Source organism: Artemia franciscana, chromosome 7, assembly GCF_032884065.1.
Source record: "Artemia franciscana chromosome 7, ASM3288406v1, whole genome shotgun sequence".
Taxonomy (NCBI): Eukaryota; Metazoa; Arthropoda; class Branchiopoda; order Anostraca; family Artemiidae; genus Artemia; species Artemia franciscana.
The window spans coordinates 34,413,748-34,440,045 of record NC_088869.1 but is presented as its reverse complement, the minus strand read 5'-3'; the positions used below and the strand labels follow the sequence as shown (position 1 = coordinate 34,440,045).

The 26,298-nt window shown below is 35.8% G+C and overlaps 1 protein-coding gene across 1 annotated transcript in view; it reads left to right on the top strand.

Moving 5' to 3' along the window:
- LOC136029675 (uncharacterized) overlaps positions 1-26,298 on the top strand; it is a 37,224-nt gene that overhangs the window by 3,844 nt on the left and 7,082 nt on the right. Inside the window, exons 2-3 of the mRNA XM_065708179.1 lie at positions 8,795-9,045; positions 23,284-23,492. Coding sequence (XP_065564251.1) covers positions 8,795-9,045; positions 23,284-23,492 — 460 coding nt within the window. The remainder of the gene's footprint in view (positions 1-8,794; positions 9,046-23,283; positions 23,493-26,298) is intronic.

Below are 26,298 nucleotides of genomic sequence, written 5' to 3'. Positions count from 1 at the left end.
TGTTCAATTAGTTCATTTATTCAGCTGAAGCGTAAAGGAGGGGGAGAGGTGATTGGGCTGACAACCTCCCTCATATTTAGGAAAATCATATTTGATTGACTAAAGTGTTTCCATCCAAGTGTGCTTAGTGCCGAAACATTTTTTTTTTACAAAGGTAATCATTTAGAGTAAAGAAGAAGTCGGGTACTGAGAGAGTGGCAGCCCTATTGAATTTAGAATTACCCTGAATCTGATAATAAAAATAACATTAATTAAACTAAAAAATTGTTTTCTAAAATGGACTGGAAGAGTATGGTTAAAACAAAAGAAACAGAAACCATCACATATATGAGAGGAACAGAGGTCCTGTGAGAGGTCTACCCCTACTTTTATGCTGAAGTTTTAATTTTTTCTTTTTTTTTGTCTTTGCTTCAAAACGCAATTTCCAAGGTGGTCGCAGGTGTCCAAGGTTTTCAGAAAGGGGTCAGAGAGACGAGGACCTCTGTGTGGTTAAGAGGATGAAACTGTGGTTCTCTACGTCCAAGAGCACAATTATAATCAGAAATTGAGAGAAAAATTTAATTATTTAAAGCGACGACATTGCCCCTAGCGTTTAGTGTTTTTTTTTTGTTTTCTTTAATCTTGGTAGATTCAGCAGAATATTTTGAAGTTCTTTTGTAACATGAAACAACACAACTTAAAATAAACTTTTTATAGATTGTCAAGCCACTCTCCTTCAATGGAGTACTGGAGTAATGGAGTAATGGGAGCAATAGAGTAATGGAGCAATAGAGTAGTGGACGTAGCATTTGGCTCCAGAAGGCCAGTCAAAGAAAGGGGTGGAATCGTTATCAACAAATTAAAAAAAATACTTTAAGAAACGTGTTTTTCCCAAAGAAGTTATTAGAAGTTCTAGTGGCCTTTTAAAGAGTCTAAAGTGATTGGAGGGTCACCAGCCCCTATTCTATGCTCTCTCTAAATACCTACAGTCCCAGATGGGAATTGGAATTTTCAGGCACTTAAAGGTAAAAGAAGGAGTAGAGTGATGCAAGGGAAATTCAAACTCAGCATTGGGGAGAAGGGAAAAGGGCTAAACTTGTGTCTGGGGAGCCTACGGTTAAAAAAATTCCCAAGTATAATCGGAATTTTAGATTCCAGGTGAGGTGGAAAAACGCCTGGTCCTGCTGCAAGGAGGGGTAAACAGTTTTGTCTCCAGTCTAAAGAAATATCCTAAACCAAGCTCTTTTGAAGGCTTATAATTTATTAATGGTTAAGTACCGAGCTAAATCAAAGGCACTATGTGCTGCCAGGTCCTCACAATGTCGTTTGTGAACTATCTCAAAAACGGCTATTGGTATTGCTTTGTAGCTTATGGGAAATGTTGAGGGGGATGTTGAATTAAATCGAAAAACCCCATGTACATCTATGTTATCATAATATCATATCTAAAACATCCAGGGACGGAAATTAACAGCTTAAAAGATAAGAGAATTGTACCTTTTAGGGTTTATTAGAGGCAACAGGGGGGGGGGGGGTTAAAGAAGATTTTAAGATTTAACTCGTGAAAGGGTAGAGATAAATGGAAGACATTTCGTATATCCAGTCAACTGAAGGGGTTGAAACTTTCAGTTATAACTGGAGAAAGGAAGGGCAGAAGTGAGGAGGGGGATATTCACCTTTGCGTTAGGGTATGGAAAAAGGGCTAAACAATTTTTCTCTTGCTTTTAGAAAATAATAAAGTTATTACCCTACAAGATCCCATTGGACCTATAATTCATGCAAGGTAAAATAGCGAAATTAATTAAAAGACAATAGGTACTGAAAAATTGTCAAAATTGTTTATCTGCAATATCTCAGGGATAGCTTAAGGTATTAAGTTGATATATTCAGGGAATGTCGAGGGGGGAGGGCAAAAGAAATTAAATTATGACTTTAGGGAAAGGATAGAGGTAAATGAAAAGACACTTGTTGCGTCCAGGTCATCAAAATACCATATCTGCACTGTTTTGTGAATGGAACGGGCTACCAAAATTGGAAATTCAAAATAACAGTGTCCTTTTGTCGTTTAAAGTGTTAAGATTGTAAACAGACTTGCTCTCGAGCCGTTTTTTCTACTCACCATCAACAATCCGAAGACATCCAATCCATATTTAGAGGTAGTTATTTTATTCAGAATAGTAGAAACGTTCAATGAATATGTCTCCGGAGGTAACCCGACACCCACATTCAATTGGACAAGGGGTATAAATTATGCAAGCTGCGCATTTTACGCATAAATTTTATAACGGAAAGGAGGGGGGCATTTTGATCCTCGAGGTTCGATTAGCTCAGAACTTATGGATTTTGTCGGGGTGGGGGGTGTGGAGTAACTTGCGGTTTTTTTTTTTGGGGGGGGGGGCAAGAGAGGGCAAGAGAATCAAACTGATAATTGGAAGTAAAGGGGAAAATGTCTTAAAATAGGCCTAAAAACTTTTTTTCCTAACTGGTTAAATGTCCAACCAGTTCAATTTTGACCTCAGTTCAATTTGAGGGACTATTGAACGGGGAAGGTCAATTGGATTTCAAATTCTGATTGGGGAGGCAAAGGTAACTCATTCTGCATTTTAATTTTGGGCCATGAAAATGCCTAAAATAAATTTCAGAACCAAGGGAAATTAAATTAGGAAACAAATTTGGTTACCTTGATTCTTTACTTCTTTTTTTTGCAACGGAACAAAAACATTATTCTTTTTTAAGAAACAAGCTCAAAATATATTATTTTACTTAAAACAAACCGTTATAAAAAATATGATACCGTACAATGAAAATTTTATAATAAATTGGTCGATATGATTGGGTGTCATGATTGCTTCAGCCCTATCGAAGGCCAAAAACTGTACAAATTTTAAATTTGTTTGAATAATACTCCTGTTTCCCATCGATCCAAAATCGTGTAGTAAAACTACTATCGAAATTTGTTGCAAAATTTTATGTAAAACAAGTGGCAAGACAAAATCTTAATTCTCAAGCAGAAAAACCAAAAAAAAACAAAAAAAAACAGTAATAGTAAAAAAACAATGTCGATGAAAAACGAGTTGAGATTAATTAAAAAAATCTTTCCCTGAAAAAGAAGTTTTCAAAGAAAAGTAAAAAGCTAAATACTGCTGAATATGAGCAGTATTCAAGTCTTGCAGCATTTTGAACTTAAAACGAACATAAATTGCTATCATAGAAAAAATGAGACCCAAAACAAATATAAACTGTAATGAATAATCCATTCAGACTTAAAAAGAACAGGAACTACCAGGAGCAGGGGCAAATGACTGTGCATGCAATGAGCTTGTTAAAAGAGCGCATTTACAATGTGTCAGGAACGACTCAGGGTATTTTGTCAAAGCTTTCAGTGAATGTTGAACTAAATTAAAAGACACTGTATGTATCCAGGCTATTTAAACAATATATCTTGAATATCTCAGGAATCAGTTAGGAAATTATGTTGAAACTTACTTTGAATTTTTAGGGGATATTGACTAAATCAAAAGATATGATATGCATCTAGGTTGTCAAAAGGACGTATATGCAATATCACAGGAACGGTTATGACTATTAAATATAAACTATCAGGAAATGTAGATTCGGATGTCGAACTACATCAAAAGATATTATGCGCAACCAGATTGTCCAATGTGTATTCAGGTTGTCAAATGTGCAATATCTCAGGAACGGCTATGGGTATTTAGTTAAAACCTCCAGTGAACGTAGAGGAGGATGTTGAAGTAAATAAAAAAAAAAAAAATACTATTTGCTTCCATGTTATCTCAAGAGTGTATCTCCAATATCTCACAAATAGCTAAAGTTGAAATTTTAAGAGAATATTAAGGGATATGTTGCACTAAATCAAAAGACACTACGTTCATCCAGGCTGCCAATATGCCATATATGCTGTGTCTTAGGAACAACTGAGAGTATTAAGTTAAAAATTCCCTAAAATTTTGGGGAGGATACCGAACTAATTGAAAATATACTATGTATATATAGACTGTCAAAATGTAAAAACTTCCCGGAAAAAAGTTTTCTAAGGAAATGTAAAGAGCCATGTTAAAACTTAAGGTGAGCAGAAATAAAGTCGTATAAGAATTCCAACTTAAAGCGATCAGAAATTACTGTCAAAGAATAAATGAAACCCCAAACGAATATAATTAAAAATAAATAACCACATCGAGCATAAAAATGCTGATGTAAATGAATAGACAAATACAAAACGAGTAGATATTGAAATGAACACATGTCAAACTTTAAATGAACAGATGTTACTAGAAACAGGAGTTTGGCTGTTGTCCCTCCCCACCTGTAAACCTTTTAAAGAATGTTTTGTCATTGGTGCTTTATGGAAAACCAAATTTAGTTTGAACATTTTTTTTTTCATTCTAACTCCCAGTCTGCTTTTACTGGAAAAAGCGAATATTGGTTATGCTTCCAAGAACTTACTCAAATAAGTTGAGCGTTCTGAAAAGGAAGAAGTTACTTTTGAGAGAGTAAAAACCTCTTGATCATTATGCTGGAAAACTTAGAGATAAAAGCCCTCTAAAATCCCATTTAGCAAAGAGCTTCACTGCCCTATATCCTAAAATGGCATTGCTCGGATCTGGCTTGGCAATCGAAATGGATTGGTGTCATTCTTGGACATCTTCACATGTTTATAGGTGCTGGAAGTGGTAGAAGGACTGGAGAGGTCAAATGACAGCTTTGTTTGTTAATCGAAGAATCTGGGAATGCAATGGCGCCAATTCATTAAAATTTAGGGGGGGGAAGCAAAATGCATTTCCAAATATAGTGGGTGGGCAAAATTGCCGTTTTTTCATATTTTTTTCTGTGTTAATGGAAATACAAGGCATTTTTCAACGAAAATACCCAACAAAAAAGATATGTTTCAAAATCTGGTGGGGCGAGGGCAAACAAATCTGGGGTGGGACATGCCCTAGGATAAGGAGGAAAAAAGAATTTCGAGACCACTTTATTTAGTTGCTAAGCGTCCTCAACTAAAGGCACTTGATACACATTTACTAGTCGAAAATCTTGTAGAAGAATTACATGTGTCCCAAAGAATAATTAAGATGTTATGAAACATGTTCGTGGCCTGTGAATGTTGCCATCAATTGAAGAATGCTGACTTTATTCACAGCTTCGAGAAGAAGATAGAAGTAACACCTGGAAAATAAAAATGCAAAGTCATCGGAAAAGGGAGGGAAGAGAGTAGAGGTAAAAGAATTATAGTTGAAAGAGCTGGAGGAAAAGCAAAAAAGGTTGAAGTTTTAAAGAGACAAGTAGGATGCTGAAATTAATAGAAAGAAAACTCTTCTAGAAAACTCGAAACAACAACAATAAATTTTGTTTCCAAGCTACTGTCTTTTTCCTTGTTCTCCAGTTAAAACGCAAAGTTGCTTTAGAATTAATTCAATGAGTCCCTGGAACTGGTTCAACATTCCTTGAATAGTAATATAATCACTAGTGTCAAAAGGGATCTCGTACTTAAGCTCCATAGAAACATTAGAGATGATCCTGGGAATAGCAACGCTTCAAAGTCGTTAAGCTGTAAGAACCTTGTCAGAAAGTTCCCTCATTATCGACGCAAGATGTTCGCAGTTCTATTTTGGCTTTGATGAGAGCAACGCCCCCTTTCTTCAATTTACATTGTTCCCTAGAATACTAAATAATGAGTGGGAAAAGATAACATCCTGTAATGATCCTCAAATGTTAATTAGATTACTCCTTGATGAAGCAACATACTTTTTACCGTTTGTGTCTTATTCAGTACTTAAAGTAGGATTTGCTTTGTAACCTCATTTTTAGGTTATTACTGTTCTAGCAATCAATCTGTTCAGTGCTTTCTAACTTGATTTAAGTGTTGAAAAGACTAGAAAAAGTGCTAGCTCAAATCGAGTGCGCTGTAAAGAAAGGTTAGAAATGACAGATTTAATTATGAAAGAACTATACTCTTCTGCTTTTTAAAAGTCAACAATATTCTGGGAAGGTTTTAAAATATTGCACATATTCTGTTCTATCACAGATGTGGGTTTCTAAATCAATCAAGTTAATTGAGCATTAATGAGTGAGAAGAAAAAGAAGAACGTTTTCTTTCAGAATTTGTTATCTATAGGTGCGGTACCTAGATTTATTAAATTCTTGGAACCGAGGGAACAGTACACAGTTTTAAAAATCAATTTAGATTAGAAAGTTAAGGATCCATATGTTGTAGTCTACATGGCGAAAAAGTTTTTATCCCCGCATAGCAGAGAATGTAACAAAATTTAATCATATTTCTATTCTTATTTAATAAGTTTATTGTAATATCAATGACATTAATTCGCAAAAATGTTGGGGGAGGGGGAGGAGTATAATATACCTCTCAAAATCTAAGGATAAAAAAAATTAACATATAAAGAACAGAAGATATACAATTAGATTTAGTTGCTATTTTTATTATACTGAGATCATTCTTTTTTTTCACCTTGTAGACTACACGATATGGCTTTTTAACTTTCTAATGTAAATTGATTTGTCGGAGGTTGACCTAATCTGATTATCTTTGTGGCATGCACATCTACTTGTCTCTTGTAGTCCTTGAATACCATAGTTGCTATTTATGGATATAAAATTTCTGTAAAAATTGTTTTACTTTCCTTCAAGTGTATATTTTCTAGGAAACCTGTGAAAAAAAGACCTAAAACAAAATGGCAATACAGATGGTTCTTTCACTAATCGACTAAAAAAGTGTGTTGATTACAGATCTGAGAAGTATTTCGCTCTAGCTCTTTCACAAATTCGAGTTTTTTGGTTGAAATTTTGAGGTTGAGGTAAAAAAAAAATGTAGACTGAGTAAATACCAGCAAATGTAATCAGATGTGTCATCTCTACGCTTGTTTTGCTGATGAATATGACACTAAATATTTAAAGTCAAGAGAATTGTTTGGGACTCAAAGCTCTGTGGAAGAGTGAAGTTGAGGGAGAAGCAGGACCGTAGGCGTATATTGAATTTGGCCCATGGCAAAACATTCGAAGTCTCAAGCTTGTGGTAACAGCTAAGACTGGGTCCGGATAAGGTCCAGTATGGATGGAACCTTTAATTTCTTTTAAATGGGTAAGAATAAGGAGAACGAGGGGAAGTGAAAGGCATATTTGGCAAGAAGAAAAATTGTATCAAAGAGCTTCCCATGGCTGAGACGAAACACTAGTTTCCAAAAAAAGAGATCAATATAATCAGATATAATGCAACAGCGTCCAATTACATAAGGCAGATAAATATCACAGTAACAGAGGTACATTGGGTAGTAGTAAAGCTATTTAAGAATTGGGTCTTCTTGTTCGTTACTATTGTCCTCAATGTTTCTGGCACCAACTATTTTATAGTTTGAACAGCTTGTCCCTTTACAATTAACTCAAGCTTAGATACGATTTAAGCTATGCTTTTTGCAAGAACATCGTAACGTTGAATACTTGCCCGTGCAATTACAGTAAAACACTGAGGGAAGTGAAGGTGGTACCGGTGTAGTATCAAAATACACAGTTCATAATTGTCTCTGCCATATAATCAAGTCAAACTTCAAAGGATCCAGTCGTCACTCAAAATTTGTCCACGTTTGCACTTAGAAGTATGCTGGAAGCGAATGATACTGCAAATACTGCTTTTTGGTGGGACCGTTTTTACCTCTGTATACTTCCAATAACTCCAAACTTTTTCGACGAATTACTTGTAGTGGACCTGGTCAAGATTTGTTTCATTTTCTACAGCCTTTAACAAGATAAGAATGACCTTCTCTACAGTTTGCCAATGCCGTCTTTTGTAGAAGCTGAATCCGAGAATATTCTGGCGACATCCCCAAAGTTTTTCTTCTTTTTCGCGTGGTCAGTGGTGTAGATAATTCCTGGACTATAACGTAAGTCCAGGAATAGAATCACATCTGAGAAAGACATAGAGGGAAAAGAATAGGGTCGCAAGTGGCGTCAGAGGGTTTCTGTTTGGCTTCCAATATGTCCCACTGACGGCTTCTAGTTTCCCCCTTGTGACAGAAAATATTTAATTTCCGAAGAATGAGCTTTCTTTCACATTGATAAGATTAAAAAGCCATATGTAGATGTGAAAAGCTTTGACATTACCCTTTAAAATTTCAAACTGTCTTCCTCACATAAGTGTGCTCAGCATCATGGCAATCAATTTTGTATGACGTTATATGGGTGCTACAATTAATTTTTTTTACCATTAAAGCAAAGATTAACCAGTGCAATTTTGTTAGGCAATACCTGTGGAGATTGGAGGATGGTCAATAAATATAGTTTGAAGGAATAGAATGTCGGACAGGTCACCAACCTGTCAATGCCTCAAAATTGTAATGTCTGTTGCTATTTGTGATCTAGTGGCTAAATATTTCTTAAGAGTAGTAGTTAGAGTAGTAGTTGAATTACCTAGCGTAATTCAAGGCTATTATATTGAAAACGGATTTGTTCAAAGTAGTCCAAAAATAATAACTATGTTCTTGTTGTTCTCCCTCAGGTTTGGTTTAGCTGTTCACTCTTCACTAAATTTTCTAGCTCTTATTGCAAAATTCTGTACAATAAAAAGATGTATGGCTTCGATATTTTTTCATATTTTGTTATTCAATTCTATCAAACTTTTTGGGGATATCTGTGTCTATTTTTTTTTCAAGTACTATATGAGATTTGATTCTTTTGGAGCATGATGTATTTATCTAACTTTTAAAAATCTGATTTTCCCCCTCTTTTACAAAAAAATAAAAATGAACTTGCCTTCTATTTTCTCTTTAATGGATAAATTTTCTAGGTCACTTTACCAAGCTATGAAGATGCAGTCAGAGAAAGAGCTCCACCTCCGTATGATGCTGTTGTGGGAACTTTCCGTGGTGTTATTAGAAGCTCAGTGGCTCCCATGGCTCTTCGTACTGTGCGGACTGGTCGTCGTAGCAGAACTGGAGGGAATCTACAAAACCGTGCCACAGAAAGAATAGATAATTCAGACAGTGTTTCTCAGCATTCTGCCTTTTCTGGACCCTTTTTCCCCAACAGATGTGGAGGGTACGCTTATTATGTACTTTATACAAACAAAGGCTATTTTAATATGGAATGAAGGAGCTAAAAATTTTAAGTTTCCAAAATGATATGGGTCGCTATATTTATCATTTTGTTTAGTCACTTGCAAAAGCAAGATTATGGCATTATTAGTGTCAACGGAGTAGGGTTGATTTAGTCAAAAGCCAAGTGTCAAACGATGTAAACCCACCCCACCCCCTGGATACGGGCCTTGGTTAGTACTATTAACTTTAATCCCTATCTTCCCATTTTAAATTGCCGAAGATCCAACTACTATCTCCACTCTCTTTCTTACCTGATTCTTCCACTACAACTTACTGTAGAAAAGATATTTAGTTATTTTAAATCAATTATTAACAAAAAACTTAACACAACCACATGCCCTCCAAACGCCTTGGTATAATATGGGAGAGGATAATCAAACAAATCCACAAAATTCAAAAGAAATTAATTTATATTAATCTAAGAAGGGTTTGTAAATGGAAAACAAAGCATAACTACAACAATGTACCCTGCTACCACTAATTTAATATTCAATATTCAACTCCTTCCTTAACACCCATCAATCAAAACAAAAATACAACAATACGACTAACATTGATGGTTTAATACCATTTTATTCTATCAATTTTGTATCTTGTCAATTTAATCATTAAAATTACATTTAGAAAAATAACAATTCTTCAACCGGCTTTTAAACTCACTTACATCATAACTGCTTTTAGTATCTACATGTAATGAATTCGATATCTTAGCCTCTCTAAAAACCAGCGAAAACATTGACAGAGACGTAATCAAATTATTAACAAAAATGTTATATATCGACCTTGTACCACAAGAATGAACCTCATTAACATGTGTGAAAACATTGAGAAAAGTGAGTGGACTTATCTTTAGCGCAATTTTACATAAAACACCAGTGAACATCCACGGAGAGCAATTGTTCCAAGTATTTTCACTTAAAGTAAGCCTTACGACACGATTCAGAAGGGCTAAGAAGGGATAGTTGTCGAAACAGGGAGACCTGCAACTCATTAGATCGAAAATTCAAAGTGTTAGTGCACTTTATAAGAGTTGACAATCGTTAGAGCGCAAATAGCCCCCATCCTGTGTCATTCCTGAGCTCTTCAGTACTGCAGTACCTCTTTTTCAGTAACTCAGAATAATAAAAAAGTCTAGAAATGTAGTCCAGGGGAACTTAACCCACGTAGCTTCAGGAGAAGGGTCTATAATTCTACGAATTTTCTTCATATGCGATTTCTATTTTAACAAAAAAAGGAGGAAGATATATTGTTTGTTAAAAGGTAAATAATGCGTGAAATTTCAATGCGTATGATCGGAGGGACAAATTTCGTCCCTAATCCTTCAACTCCTATCCTGTTTCGGCTTTTAACCTTTGAACTGAATGGTAGACGTGTTGCACTTTGTTGAAGATGGGCCATGCAAACTATTTTGAATTAACTGGAGGACAAAAATTTGGCCTGCAGGGGCTAGTGCAACGCAAACACGAAGTAAGTCAAAGCTTTGGACTCGATGTTGTTGTAGACTCTAAAGCTGTAGACTGAGTTGTTGCAAAAACGAGCTAAGTCCAAACTGCAGTATTTCACAACATCGCTACAGACTGATTTGGTGCAAAAGCAAGCTAAGTCCTGACTCAGTGAAAAAGAAGAGTTTCTAAATCAGATTTAGTGGAAAGGCAATCCAAGTTCTTGCTGCTAAAACAAGCTAATTCCTTTCTAGATGCAAAAATGAGATAGTTTCAAGTGGCAGTTCAATAAGTGGCAGATAGTTTCAATGAGATAGTTTCAATAATTTAGGTTCATATTTGTTCCAAAAATGTTTTAAGACCAGATTTGGAATACAAATTAGCCGGGTTCTGACTTGGCGCAAAACAGAGCTAATTCCAATCTGTGAATTTACTCCTTGCAAGAACGTGCCGAGACCGGAATCAGTGAAGGATGAGTCAGGTCTTAGCTTTGAGCCCACTTATTAAAATAGGACTAATCTCTGAATCGGTGCAGAATTGAGCTAAATTCAAGCCACTGACTGACTCGGTGCAAAATCGAGCTAAATTCAAGCCACGGGCCGACTCAGTGAAAAAGGGAATTAAGTCTGTTGAGCTCGACGAGTGGACAGAATTATCTTGGACCCCTCCCCCTCCAATTCCTGTTTAATGTCCTAGACTGTATAAGAAGTTTTCTGATTTTGTTGTTTTAAGCTTTTTTTTTGATTTGAGGTTTCTGGACAGAGAGAGGGTCTGAGGGAACTGTTTTGCTCCGGGTCTGGACATGAATCTTAGTGGCTTTTTATTACATAAATTTTAAAACATATAATAAATAGATATAACGGATAAGTATATACAATATAGTTTCATCTTAAACAAGAGCGTAGAGGGGGGCTATTGCCCTCAGATCATTTTTCACTGTTAAAAAGAGCCATAGAACTCTCGGTTTCCAATTGAACGAGCCCCCTTTGTGGTTTATACGACGACCCCTTCCATATGAAGTGCCTCTGGAAAAAAAAATGTTGGAGCCATATGGCCTTTACTATAGGCAACGCTATAGCGTTGCCTCTGATTCCGTAAAAACTTTTTTTTTTAATTATAAATGACGAAAAGTTAATTTGGACCTATAACACCTAGTTGCTGTTTGGAACTACACAGAAGATAGCGAAGAAAAGACATCCGGCCAAGTCACAAAACAGTTTTAACCGCTTCTTAACACTTGAGCCATCTAATAGGAGGGCATCTGGAGGGCATTTGGCCGATAACTAGTACAAGGAACCACTAGAATGTAAGGCAACAAACGAACAGATCCTCTTTAATATATTGCTCGTTAACCTGACATGCGATGCTGCTGAAACAGATTCCATTTCACACTAAAGAGAAAGTTTAGTTTTATTGATATTTGTGGAATTTCGAAGCTTAATATCTGATCTTCGTAGTGCTAGACTGGCTTTAGAAGTAGTTAATGAATGCTTTTAGTTGTAGTTAATTTATTTGACACTGGAACTCAGGAAATAAGTGCACAAAATTAAAAATACTTTAAAAACACCTGATATCCATGCGTAGAAAATCCCGCGATATCCAAATACATGCGTAGAAAAAAAAATGTATATCCATGTGATATCCAAATTCATGCGTAGAAAAAAATATTTAGTCGAAATAGATGGCACATAGGACTAGCTATTAACTGCCGTTCTTGAGGTCTCGTGATTCCAAAACATGTAATTCTACCAATTATTTTAGTTTTTACTTTCTTACACAAATGTAGGCTTGGTTAGTTTTTTTTTAATGATCTTTAATCTTTATCTACAATTTTTTTCTGTAAATTTTATCTTTAAATTTACCTTAGGATAAGTCTACTCTCCCAGGATAGCGTTGAAAACGCGCCATTTTGTATGTCTCCTGCAGTTACTTACCAGCTATTTTTATTAGGAGAATGGAATTCATTTTTCCCTTCTTTACTCTACTTTGTTGATAAACACCAATGTTACTGAAGGGAATACTTAGTTGTTTTAGGTCTTGCAGTTTGCAAGGGAATTGGTATGAACTCGTTGGTGGCTTCTGACACCCCTACAAATTTTATAATTTTCCTTTCTTCAACAAATACCTAAAATGTTCAGATGATTCCCTTATTTTTTGTTCCTGCACCTGTAAGAAAACTTCTAAATTCATTCATTAAGAGAGCCAAGTCCACAATTAACTAGATTTACGTTGCCTTGGTAACACGAAGTGTTGCATAAATTATTTGTCGACTTTGTCAACTAAAGTGGTGCTGGTCAGGAACCCGAAGAAGGGATTTAAAAATAATGTATTGAGTTCCGTCAGTTGAACCTTTTATAATATATATGCTATGTATTGTACCCAAGCATGTATCGGAAATAAATAAAATGTTAACAAATTGGCACTGGCATCTAACCCTTCGCTTTGGTTTTGTTTCTTCACCATAGATTACTTAACGTAAAAATCGCTGAAGAATCTGAGGAAGGGATTTAAAAACATTATATGGACTTTGTAGCAGTTGAATTTATCATTGGTACGTACCCTGAACGTCGATTGACTTTGTATCCAGTTGAACCTTAGCCTTTTTAATCGTTGGTATCCTTACGGATAAAAACTTCCAAATTATCCTATAGAGCGTGATTACTGCTATGTATCCATCTCTAGATATTCAGGATTATTTTGTTGCAGTCACTCTTTGCTAGAATAATTGTGAAACTTCGTTATCGTGGTGCATTTTTTTTTTATAATTTCTGCCTCACCACATGGAGACACATTTTCTTACCCTCAAACAGGCTTGCCACTTCTTGTAATTTATCACTATTTCTAGTAATTTTATATATTGCCTAAAGTAAAAAATCACTAAATCGCCTCATAAATCACTAGACTATTGAAGAAAATCACTAAATTAACAACACAATTACTAAAATCTAGTGATTTTTTTCACCGGCCTAAAAGGTTTCAGGAACAAATGAAACGTAGATAAATTATTTATCTTTGCCTAAAAGTAGATCAGAAACCAATAATAGGTACACTAACTAGGAAAAGTTGCAAGTCCCTCATCGACAAGGATTACCCCAAATGTTATTTTCAAGTCTCTAAAGTATCGTAGACTTTTAATCCGACTTTTTTCATAATCACACTACTGTACATACACGCTGCTAAAAATAAAAGGAAGATACACTCTGTTTTCTCTACCTTTTTGGTCAAATAAAAGGTAAAATAAATCTCAAAAGTTTGAACCACATAGCAAAAAGGTAACCAGGCTTTTAACAGCCTGTTCGTAGTTCACGTCTCTCTCTAGCGGACATCAAACTGAACTTTCCGTACCCTCGAATGCATTGAATGCAAATGATAGGCAACTAACAAAAGATGCCAATTCTTCGTCGGGAAACTGACCAAGGCACAACAGCCAAATGTTGCATACAAGTCCCTCCCTTGTCGCAAAGTTGAGCTAGGATTTTTTCTAATGTATACCACAACATTGAAGTTGTCAACCCCATGAAAATTCTGAAATGCTTTATCATATGAACGGATGTTTGTATGAAAAAACTGATGTCAAAATAAACTTTGATCAGCTCATTAAGGACTATTGATCAGTGTTGAAAAACAACAACCTACCTGTCTTGAATCAGAAATTGATTTTTTTTTTGCCGTGGGCCAACTCTCTAGTATCACCGCTTAAGTAGCCCATCTCCACGGACTCCCTGAAAAACAAAACTGGCAGCCTTACTCAGACAGAAAAAGACCGCCTTGAAAGATGAAAAGAACATTTTCCGTGCTCTATAATCCCATAAAAGCTCCGTTTGATCGACCTGATTTCTAGAATGTACCGAAGGATCCCTGCCGGATAGATCTACAGCCACCATCATTTGCTGATATTCTGAGGGCACTTAAAAATTTGAAACATAACAAAGAACCCGGAGAGGATGGCATCTCAGCAGAGATGTATAAGTAATCCCCCACTCTATTATGTCAACTGAAAAACTTTCTAGTTGAGGTATGGACGAAAATAAAATTTCCAAAAGATTGGAAACTCGAATTACCGAGGTATATCACTAATAGACCACACCATGATGGTCTTTTGAATAATCGTCCTCAGCCGTTTCAAGAACGCCTGAGACAAGTTGACAAGATCAGAACAAGCAGGTTTCAGACCTGGCAGAGGCTATCAAGAACATATTCTTATTCTTTGCCTCATCCTACAGCAGAGCGAGAGATTTCAATTGTCATCTATCATTGCCTTAATCGATTTTGTTTGCGCTTTTGACTCCCTTATCAGGACCTAGCTTTGGAAGATCATGGTGAAAGACAATGTCCCAGCAGAAATGACCGAAATACTCAAAATAGTCCATTTGTCATGACGGCAAAAAACGGAATTTGACGTTGAGTCAGGGGTCGAACAGGGGTGCCCCCGTTCACCAGCTCTGTCAATCAAACAGTTCGTGGTAACGAACTGTAGTAAGGAGCGATCCGGCTCAATAGGAACCAAAACTCTAAAAAATTGAATTTTGATATCAATAGCTACATCAAAAGAATCGCATTTTAATGCTGATTTTAAATATATAAGTTTCATCAAGTTTAGTCTTAGCCATCAAAAGTTACGAGCCTGAGAAAATTTGCCTTATTTAGGAAAATAGGGGGAAACACCCCCTAAACGTCGTAGGATCTTAACGAAAATGACACCATCAGATTCAGCGTATCAGAGAGCCCTACTGTAGAAGTTTCAGGCTCCTATCTACAAAAATGTGGAATTTTGCATTTTTTGCCAGAAGACAAATCACGGGTGCGTGTTTATTTGTTTGTTTTTTTTTTTTTTTTTTTTTTTTTTTTTTTTTCCCCAGGGGTCATCGTATCGACCAAGTGGTCCTAGAATGTCGCAAGAGGGCTCATTCTAACGGAAATGAAAAGTTCTAGTGCCCTTTTTAAGTGACCAAAAAAATTGGAGGGCATCTAGGCCCCCTCCCACGCTCATTTTTTTCCCAAAGTCAACGGATCAAAATTTTGAGATAGCCATTTTGTTTAGCATAGTCGAAAATCATCATAACTATGTTTTTGGGGATGACTTACTCCCCCACAGTCCCTGGGGGAGGGGTTGCAAGTTACAAACTTCAACCAGTGTTTACATATAATAATGGTTATTGGGAAGTGTACAGACGTTTTCAGGGGAATTTTTTTTTGGTTTTGGGGGTAGGGTTGAGGGAGGGGGCTATATGGGAGGATCTTTTCTTGGAGAAATATGCCATGGGGGAAAAAATTCAATGAAAAGGGCGCAGGACGAATGTGGTCACGTTAGAAAAAAACGTCAAATTAAGAGCTTAACATACAATGCTGGGTGTTCGGAGCCTCTCTATTATGGAGTATAATTTGAAAATAACACAACTATACGAGCGATAAAACATATATACCACAACCATAACTCAACTAACGAAAGAACTGCTAAGAGATAACACAACTATCAAGCGAAAACAGGTGAAAACTAACGGGAAATAAACGAACTAAGAGGTGGAAGGGGCCCAGAGAAAAAATATAATCCTTTTTCAATTTTGAGCCTAACTTCCGCAAAGGAGTAATAATGTCAGAAGCCCCGAAATACCGAATTATTTTCTTTTCAAACAGTTCGTGGTAAGGAACTGTAGTAAGGGGCGACCCGGCTCAATAGTAAACGAAATTCTAAAAAACGGAATTTTGATGCTAAAAGATACATCAAAAGAATCGAATTTTTACGCTGATTCTAAATATATAAGTTTCAATTAATTTAGTCTTTGTCATCAAAAGTTACGAGCCTGAGAAAATTTGTCCTATTTTGGAAAAAAGGGGGAAACATCCCCTAAAAGTCATAGAATCTTAACGAAAATCACACTATCGCATTCGGTATATCAGAGAACTCTATTGCAAAAATTTCAAGCTCCTATCTAAAAAATGTGGAATTTTGTATTTCTTGCCAGAAGACAAATCACGGGTGCGTGTTTATTTGTTTTTTTTTTTTGTTTTTTTCCCAGGGGTCATCTTATCGACCAAGTGGTCCTAGAATGTCGCGAGAGGGCTCATTCTAACGGAAATGAAAAGTTCTAGTGTCCTTTTTAAGTGACCAAAAAACTTGGAGGGCAAATAGGCCCCCTCCCATGCTCATTTTTATCCAAAAGTCAACAGATTAAAATTTTAAGATAGCCAATTTGTTCAGCATAGTCGAAAACCATAATAACTATGTCTTTGGGAATGACTTACTCCCCCACAATCCCTGAGGGAGGGGCTGTAAGTTACAAACTTTGACCAATGTTTACATATAGTAATGGTTATCGGGAAGTGTACAGACGTTTTCATGGGGATTTTTTGGTTTGGGGTGGGGTTGATGGGAGAGGGCTTTGTGGGAGGATCTTTCCTTTGAGGAATATGTCATGGGGGAAGAAAAATTCAATGAAAAGGGCGCAGGATTTTCTAGCATTACTATAAAAAAACAATGAAAAAATAAACATGAAAACGTTTTTTCAAATGAAAGTAAGGAATAGCATTGAAATTTAAAACGAACAGAGATTATTACGCATATGAGGGGTTCTAAAAATACTTTAGCATAAAGAGCGAGGTATTTAGGAGGAGATAAATACCTCGCTCTTTATGCTAAAATATTTTTAGTGATTTCAACTATTTATTCTACGGCCTTTTTGATTCAGGGGTCATTCTTAAAGAGTTGGGACAAAACTTACGATTTAGTGTAAAGAGCGAGGTATTAACGAGGTACAAACCCCCTCGTACACATAATAAAAATATAAGAATATAAAAGTTGGTTACGTAAGTTAATTCTTAAGTTACGTATATTTTTTACTAATAAAAACGTTCGTTGAATATTAAAAGTTCTAGTAGCCTTTTTAAGTAACCAAAAAATTGGAGGGCAGCTAGGCCTCCTTCCCCACCCCTTATTTCTCAAAATCGTCTGATCAAAACTAAGAGAAAGCCATTTAGCCAAAAAAAAAAATTAATATACTAATTTCATTTCAATAATTTATGTGTGGAGAGCCAAAATCAAACATGCATTAATTCAAAAACGTTCAGAAATTAAATAAAAAAACTAGTTTTTTTAACTGAAAGTAAGGAGCGACATTAAAACTTAAAACGAACAGAAATTACTCCGTATATGAAATGGGTTGTCCCCTCCGCGTCCCACGCTCTTTACGCTAAAGTTTTTAATTGTTTTAAAAAGTAGAATTGTTGCAACGAGTCAAACTTTAGCGTAAAGAGCATGGGACGCGGAGGGGACAACCCATTTCATATACGGAGTAATTTCTGTTCGTTTTAAGTTTTAATGTCGCTCCTTACTTTCAGTTAAAAAAACTAGTTTTTTTTTATTTAATTACATAATAGAAGGGATAATGATGAATTCGCTTTGCACCCACAAAGGGTTTGTCGTCGGTAAGAGAGAAGACAACCCTATCGCCCTGACAGACCGTGACTTCGCAGACTTCGTGGGTCTCATAAATAGCTCGTCGTCTGAGCTCCAACAGATGGTGAACGATGTCCCCTGTACATCAAAGGAAGCTGGCCTAATGATCCGCAAGTCTAAAACAAAAGTCATGAAAGCAGACGCCCTAAACCCACCCAGATTTTGACTTTTGAAGAATCTGTTGAAGATTCTCAGACTGTTGAAGAATCTAGCTACCTTAGTTCTATCCTAACACCAAACGGAAGTGCTGAAGCTGACGTTGGAGCTCAAATAGGAAAGGCATGGGACTTCTTCACAAGTATGAAGAAGTCGCTTTATAATAGACATGAAATTAGCACCAAAACGAAGATGAACGTCTACAAGGCAACTGTTTGATCAATCCTGCTGTACGCCTGTGAAACTTGGTTTTTAAAGGCCGAAGAAACACGTTCATTAGAAGTATTCGACCATCGCTGCATGAGGCACATACTATGGGTCAGCTGATGGTCTCATATCTCAAACTCTGAGGTTCGAAGGCGTTGTGCCCAGAAGGCCCCCCTCTCGGTAACCATAAAACAACGACGGCTGAAATTCTGGGACACACACTACGATGGCCAGCTGGAACTACATTCCGTGATGTCCTCACATGCGACACCCTTCCAACCTGGAAACGGAGACCAGACGACCAAAGAAAGAATCTCTGGCAGACATTCAAGAATGACCTGAATCCGTGGGAAGGCTTCTGCCGACACGGATGTCGTTAGTATAACGACTGGCTGAAGATTGCAGAAGAGGCTGCTACTGACAGATCGTGTTGGACTACGTCAGTCATCCCATCGTCCATTGGTGCCGAGCAGGATGGATCATCGTCTGGTTCCCGGCGAATGTAAAGTAAGAAAACTATTTGCAAAGGAGCTAAGAGAAAGCCCTAATTTCTTTAGCGATGGGACCAGGTAACCGTCTCGATTTTAATCCGACTTTGATTTGAAACCTGATTATAATGAAGCTTCTCAGTCGAAAGCAGAAACATGGCTTGATGAACCAAAGCTTAGCAGCGTAATTTAGATACTCCTCTCCGACATAGACTATAAAGTCCTCCTTCTGCTGTAGGACCTGGTTCAAGTATTAGCAAACCACCTATTTTGGCCCCAGGCAATACCATTTTCTGGTAGTAAACTAAGATCGGCAGAATAGGGGAAAAGTGTTGCCCTCGCAACAAAATTAGTATTGTTGTAAATAACGATGTTGGAATGAAGAACATATTGATGATACATGAAACTTTATCAATTGGCACATGGCGTATGGTTTGGACATACCGTTCTAACTGGCTACGGTATGCACTGTAACTCTAATCCGTAATTCAATAGGCCATGATTTTGAATACAATAGACGGCAGAATTATAGTAACAAGTTTTTACGTAGCTATTAACCTGTTTTATTTATCACAGGAACGTGTCAAAGCTGATTCTCAAGAAAGCTTGAAATTCATTTTAGCCGATGTCAACTACTTTATCAGATTTCCCTCAACTATAATTCGAAAGATCTTCAGCACAAAAAGAGATAGGAGGAATAATGGATAAATTGTTATTGGCTCTCGAATATCTTGAGGACAAGCAGTATACAAATAGCTTAAGATATCTTTAAGAGATATTCCTTTGTCACGTGCTGTCAAGTATCAAAAGGTCTACAGAGAAAAATAGCCGAAGTAGAGACTTCGGAGTCTCTCTTTTTGAGAGACGGGCTCATGATATATCTTTAGTTGTCACTTGAATATTGGATTTCTCAGCAGTTCATTCTCCGCACAAAGTGTCAAAATATAATGTTCTACGTTCCCATATTCTTTTAAAGAAAATTATAATAATTTATGGTCATAAATTTAAATTAAAAAGTGAGTTCTATTTTAGACTATTAGGATTATTTTGCCGTTGGCCATCAGTTGATGGTTAATAATCAAACAGTTCGTGGTAACGAACTGTAGTAAGGAGCGACCCGGCTCAATAGTAACCGAAACTCTAAAAAATGGAATTTTGATACCAATAGTTACATCAAAAAAATCGCATTTTAATGCTGATGTTAAATATATAACTTTCATTAAGATTAGTCTTACCTATCAAAAGTTACGAGCCTGAGAAAATTTGACTCTTTTTTAGAAAATAGGGGAAAACACCCCCTAAAATTCATACAATCTTAACGATTGTTAAGATTGTATATGAAAGACTTCGTATATGTAAGGGGCTGCTTCCTCATCAACGCCCCGCTCTTTACGCTAAAGTTTGACTCTTTCTCTTAACTCTATTTTTTAAAACAGCAAAAAACTTTAGCGTAAAGAGCGGGGCATTGAGGAGGAAAAGCCCCTTTCATATACGGAGTAAGTTTGTTACTAAAAAAATATGTAAATTTCGAAGTAAGTTTGACTTTTTCTCTTAACTTTACTTCTTAAAACAGTAAAAAACTTTAGCGTAAAGAGCGGGGCGTTGAGGAGGAAAAGCCCCTTCCATATACGGAGTAATTTCTGTTCGTTATAAGTTTTAATGTCGCTCCTTACTTTCATTAAATTTTTTTTTTTTATTTAATCTAGTTACAGGACAGTAGCGGTTTTTCTTGCTTTTATTCTTCTGACTCTTGGCTTATTCTCGATATGACAAGTAATAGAAGACAAGAACTTCAAGGAAAAGTTATAAACAGTTTATACATTAGATTGTATTTCTTGTCAGGAGTAATGAGTCCCTCTTCAGTATGTGTCATCTTCTTTTTTAAACTTGATTTTTTATGACGTTTTCAAATAAAAGCTTAGAGTGATATTAAAACTTAAAACCAGCAGAAATAAAGTCACATAATAAATTGGAAATGTGATTTTGTTTGTCATTGCATCAACAACATAATGACACAACTATGCAAAGCAAGTTTACAGGAAAAAGAACTATTTCTTAGGGTAAGCACAATAATGCCCTTTGTTTAAAAAAAAACGTTTTTTTTTATTCAGTTCAAAAGCATAGAATATTGATGCCTGAAAGAAACCTTTGAAATGTGAATTAATAATTTTTGAAGCAATCTGAATAGTTTTATAATGTTATTTTTTTAACTAGCGAAATGGTAATTGATTTACCAAATGATTTTTCAAACTATTTTAAAGGAAGGAAATTTGATAAAATTATTGTATTTTTAATTAATGAGGCTCAATTTTTCGTTTAGATTGTACTAATATAGGAAAAGAATTACCAGAAGTTCGTAATTATTTTATTTTCCAATGTTACTGTAAAAAATAGGAAAATCTGTTTAGAATTTTTTCAGCAAAGCGCATATGATTCTTAAGCCTTATGGCGGCTTTAGGGGTCGGTAGGCTCAACATTATTTTGGTAAGTTCTGTTTATTTAGGCTTAACTTGATGATTCACTTTGATGTATTTTCGTTTTAGGTTTTGTTTTTGATTTATTCATAGTCAATGCTGTTCCTTTCAAGTTTAACTTGTTTTGCAACTTTATATCTGCTTTATGTCTTTCAACATCGTCCTCTCCTTTTTTTTAGTAAGACTTATTTTTTGGAAAAAAAAAATCTGAATTAGTTTACGTAGATTTTCAAATTTATATTGTCTTATTATGTCTTATTTGTTCGAGTATTTTGAAGACCTTTCTGTTTAAGAAATAAAATGTTGGATCAAATTTAATTTTAGCAAAAATTTGAAAATCCAGTCATAATTTTTGATCGGTTGTAGTTTGCCCCGATTTTTGTTAATATTTTTACTAAAAAACGCATAAGAGAGATCGGAAGGGTGATTTTAGGTTGCAATTACTGAAATAAAAGAAACTTCTTATGGGAGTCAACACACTGGCGTGTCTTAATAAAGAGTCATGACTCTCTCATGCACTATTTTTTTTTACCCCTGCCTCTTCGTATAGAATTTGCGTTTGTAGAAACATAGAAGGGGGCTCATTTGACAGTATATTTAAGTTCTAACGTTTTTTCAAGTGGTGAGAGAAGTTGAAGGGCAACCAGCCCTTTCCCGTACTCTTTTTGGCTGAGACAGGGACGTAGGCATTATGTAGAAAATGACTCCAATTTTATTTTTAACGCCAGCCTTAACCACAGGTTGGCAGTATTTTTTTTATGTTGCAGAGGTGTTTTAAACATGAATTTTTGATCATTTCAAACTGATTGGATGTCTTAAAATCATGCTTGATTTCATTTGACCCTCTTGGGCAACAATCGTAGTTTTGCTACACAAAATTCTCAAAAATGGGAGTCTGTTGTGGTGCGATCTGTCATATTCCTTAAAGGGGGGCGGGGCTATTAACAAAAAATTCCATTTTTATTTAGTCTCAATGAATATTCTACTACTTCCATTTTGATAGAATCTGATATTGAACTTAAAAGAAAAAAAAAGACTGTAAATAAATCCGTATTCGTCACTGTCAGTTTCGGGAATAATACAATTTTTTCTGTGGATAGATAACTGAAACCTCCGTTCTGTAGTTCAGATAAAAGCTAAACTCGAAAGGTTCATTTTGAGGACGAGTTTGTCTTTTTTGAGGATGTTTCTCCCCTATTAGGAAAATGATGTGCAATTTTCTACGCTAATTATTTTTGATACATTGTTCGTACTTCGTAATTGTGAAATGTTTTTAATGGTCATAGAAATGGATTCCTTTAATGAATACGCTGATTATAAACTCCTCTATTTTTGTTTTTGCTTTCGATTCGGGGTCGCCCATCTCCTAACACTTAGTACAATGAATAAATCTATGTGTTACCACAAAACTTGTCTAGAATTATCATATCAATTACTTTTACAGTTTTGTATTCTCGCGGAGAAAGAGAGAAGTTGTTGCTTTTCTTTATGAGTTTTTTGTGTTTTCATATAGTAATAATTTTAAATTAAAATCAAGAAAGTAAATGCAGCCAATAAAAGCGTCCGTTTAAGCTTTCAGACGTGTTTTCCCTTATCTTTGTATTTGTCTTCAATATCAACCCCTTGAAAGAAAAGAGAGTGTAAAAGAAATTAATTGACAACAGCTTTCTTTTTCCTGAAAGTCCTTGAAGCTATTGCGATTGTCTCCATTTTACTATTGCACTTTCTCTATTTAATTATGTCTGTTGCCCTTTCTTGTTTTACCATTCTATGACCCCAGTACTAATAGCGAGACGTAATTTCGGGAAAAAAGAGGATTTGCATTGAGCATGCGTTCATTACATGCATTGTTTTTTTTAAGAAATTGGGACGGCTGTGGAAAGTCTGGACTTTTCTATAATGTTAAGCTTTGCATTCCCGTAGAATGTATCTGTATAAAGATTCTGATTTGTTTTCAAGGGGTAGCTTAAGAACTGCTTCGTATGCTGGATCGATTGGATCTCTAGATACAGTTGCAGCGAGCGAAGGCTCTGGATCTACAGTTGTCACTCATGCAAGTGATGCTACTTCATATTCGGCGTCGTCGGCTAATTCACAGACAGCTTCCACCAGAGGAGTATGTGGCAGTCTAGCTTCTTTTGATACTTTATCTATGCAAAATAACGAAGGTAATATTTATTTTAATCAATATTTTGCATGCATTTCTCCCTTTTTCTCTGCCAATTCCTGTCTCTTTTAAATGTGATCTCTCTAGTTGGTGTACTTTATGTTTCATACGTTTGGTGGAAAACAGGTTTTCGATTTTGGGTCCCTAAACAAGCTATTGGTTACGCTTGTATCTTTTTTTTATTCCAAACATCGGAAATAGGTCTAATTTGGAGAGCAATGCCATAATATATGGCTTGAAATTCAAAAGAAAAAATAAAGAATTGTACTATGCAGTTTAAGAACAAGATGGTTGGCAGCACCATATTGCCTTTCCATCATAAAAGAATAGGTTTTCTTTTCTTTATCATTTTTAAGATAGTGTCATTCAGATCAATGTATGCGAATATTTCGGCTATATAACTAATACCCCTCCTAATTGAGATATACAAAATAAAGACTAACTAAGAACTATAAAATAATTGATTGTTAAAATGCATTATAAGAAAATAAAATAAACGGAAACCTAGCTTAAAGAATTTTGGCGCTATTACTTCCAGATAAGGCTAATGAAGTAGGCTATTCATTGAAATCTGAACATAGTTAAATTACAAAGAGATTGAACCTAAAACAAAGAAACATTAGAAGGAATAATTAAACTTTACTTAAAACGAAAACAAATTACCACGAATAAAATTGGGGCTACCCCCCCCCCTCAGCTGCAATATTTTAAACGTTTTTTTATGTAACATTAAAACACAACAAATATTTAAATATTGCTTAAACTTCAAAGAATATTTTTTTAAAGCCGTTGAATCAGATTTAATTGCTAGTGTTGACTTAATAAAGGGTGAAGTGTCTCACATGTTCTTGGTCATTTCGTGTGGAACGACCGATCGTAAAAATTGGAAGGAGGCTTGTTCGATCTGAAGTTAGAAGTTCCATTGCCCTTTTTAAAGGCTGAAAAGTGATTGAAGAATAACCAGCCCCCTGTGACCTTTTTTCACCTGGGTGTGTCCTTACTTTCCAATTGTATAGGAACAAAATTTTTACATAGTCATTTTGCTCAGAATAGTCGAACTATCCAATAAATATGTATGAAGGATCTATTAGGTTTATTGGTGACTTAATTCAAAAAACTTTTTCCACAAGACAAGTTTTTCAAAGAAAAGTAAAGAGCTCCATTAAGCCAAGAATGAACAAACACAAAGTCAGAGAGTCGTCCAAGCGTAAAACTACCATAAATCACTATTAGTAAATAAATGAAACTCTAAAACGAACAGAAATTACAATAGATAGCCGAGTCAAACTCGAAACGAGCAAAAATTAACTGGAATAGGGCTGATAACCCATTTGCCTTCTCAAGATCAGAACATAATTTGCGCTTTACTAAAAAAAAAAAACGATAAAAAAAACAAATGACCGTGGAATGTAAGGTAAATTGACGCATACTGACATTTCTTCGTTAAGATTTTGATAATTTTTCATTTATGAAAGCAAGAAAGGTGAAAACATTTCAAACGTATTTTGTTTAAGTAAAGCGTCAATTATGTTCTGGTCTTGTTAAGGGATTGGAGTTATCTACCCTTTTCATGTTACCCTACAGCCGTCAGGGCAAGGGCTCTAATCAAAAGTTCTAGTGCCCTTTATAAAATTCAGAGTGATCGGAGGGTGGATACTCCAAGACTCATATTTTCCTGAAATGCATCTGATAGAAATTTTGAGATGGCCATTTGTTGTCTTACAAACTTCGAAAAGAGCTCAATAAATTTGAAATTGAAAGGGATAGTGCCCTTTTTAATAGTCGAAAGTGATTAGAGGGCAACTAACCCCCATTCCTCGCCCACCGTTTCCCCAAACCTATCCAATCCAAATTTTTAGATAGCCATTTTGTTCAACGTAATTCAAAGGTTCAGAAATTATATCTTTAAGGATGAAAACCTTCCCAGAGCCCTTAGAGCAAGGGTTATAAGTTACGCCCTGGGGTTATATAAGGTATATATATAGAATGGACGATCGTATAAACTTTGGAGGGGGTTCATTGGATTGGTAATCATAAGTTCTAGTGCCCTTTTTAAGATTCAAAGTGGTCGGAGGGTGGATATCCCTCCCCGTACCACGTATTTTCCCTAAATGCATCTAATAGAAATTTTAAGATGACCATTTGTTGTCGAAAAACTTCGAAAACAGCTCATTTGACTGGTAATTGAAAGAACCAGTGCCGCTTTTAATAGTTGAAAGTGATTGGAGGACAAATAACCCCCCTCCCACGCCCACCATTTCCCAAAACACATAAAATGAAAATTTGAAGATAGCCATTTGGTTCAACGTCACTGACAGGTCCATAAATTATGTCTATGAGAATGACAACCCCCCCCCCCCAGCCCTCAGGGCAAGTGTTGTAAGTTATGCTTTGGGGGTATATAAGGTATATGTAGAAAGGGTGATCGTATAACCTTTGGAGGGGGCACATTGGATTGGTAATCAGAAGTTCTAGGGCTCTTTTTAAGATTCAGAGTGATCGGAGGGTGGATACCCCCCACCTCGTGTCTTCCCGGAATGTACCTGATTTCAATTTCGTGATAGCCATTTGTTGTCGCAGAAAGTTCGGAAAAAGCTCATTCGATTGGAAATTGAAAGAACATATACCCTTTTTAATAGTCGAAGGTGATTGGTCTCCAACTAACCCCCATCCCACATTCACCATTTCCCCAAATACATTCTATAAAACTTTAAGATAACCATTTAGTTCAACGTAATTGAAATGTCCTGAAATTATGTGTTCTGACGATGCTCCCCCCCACAGCCTTTTTTGTAGAGTTATAAGTC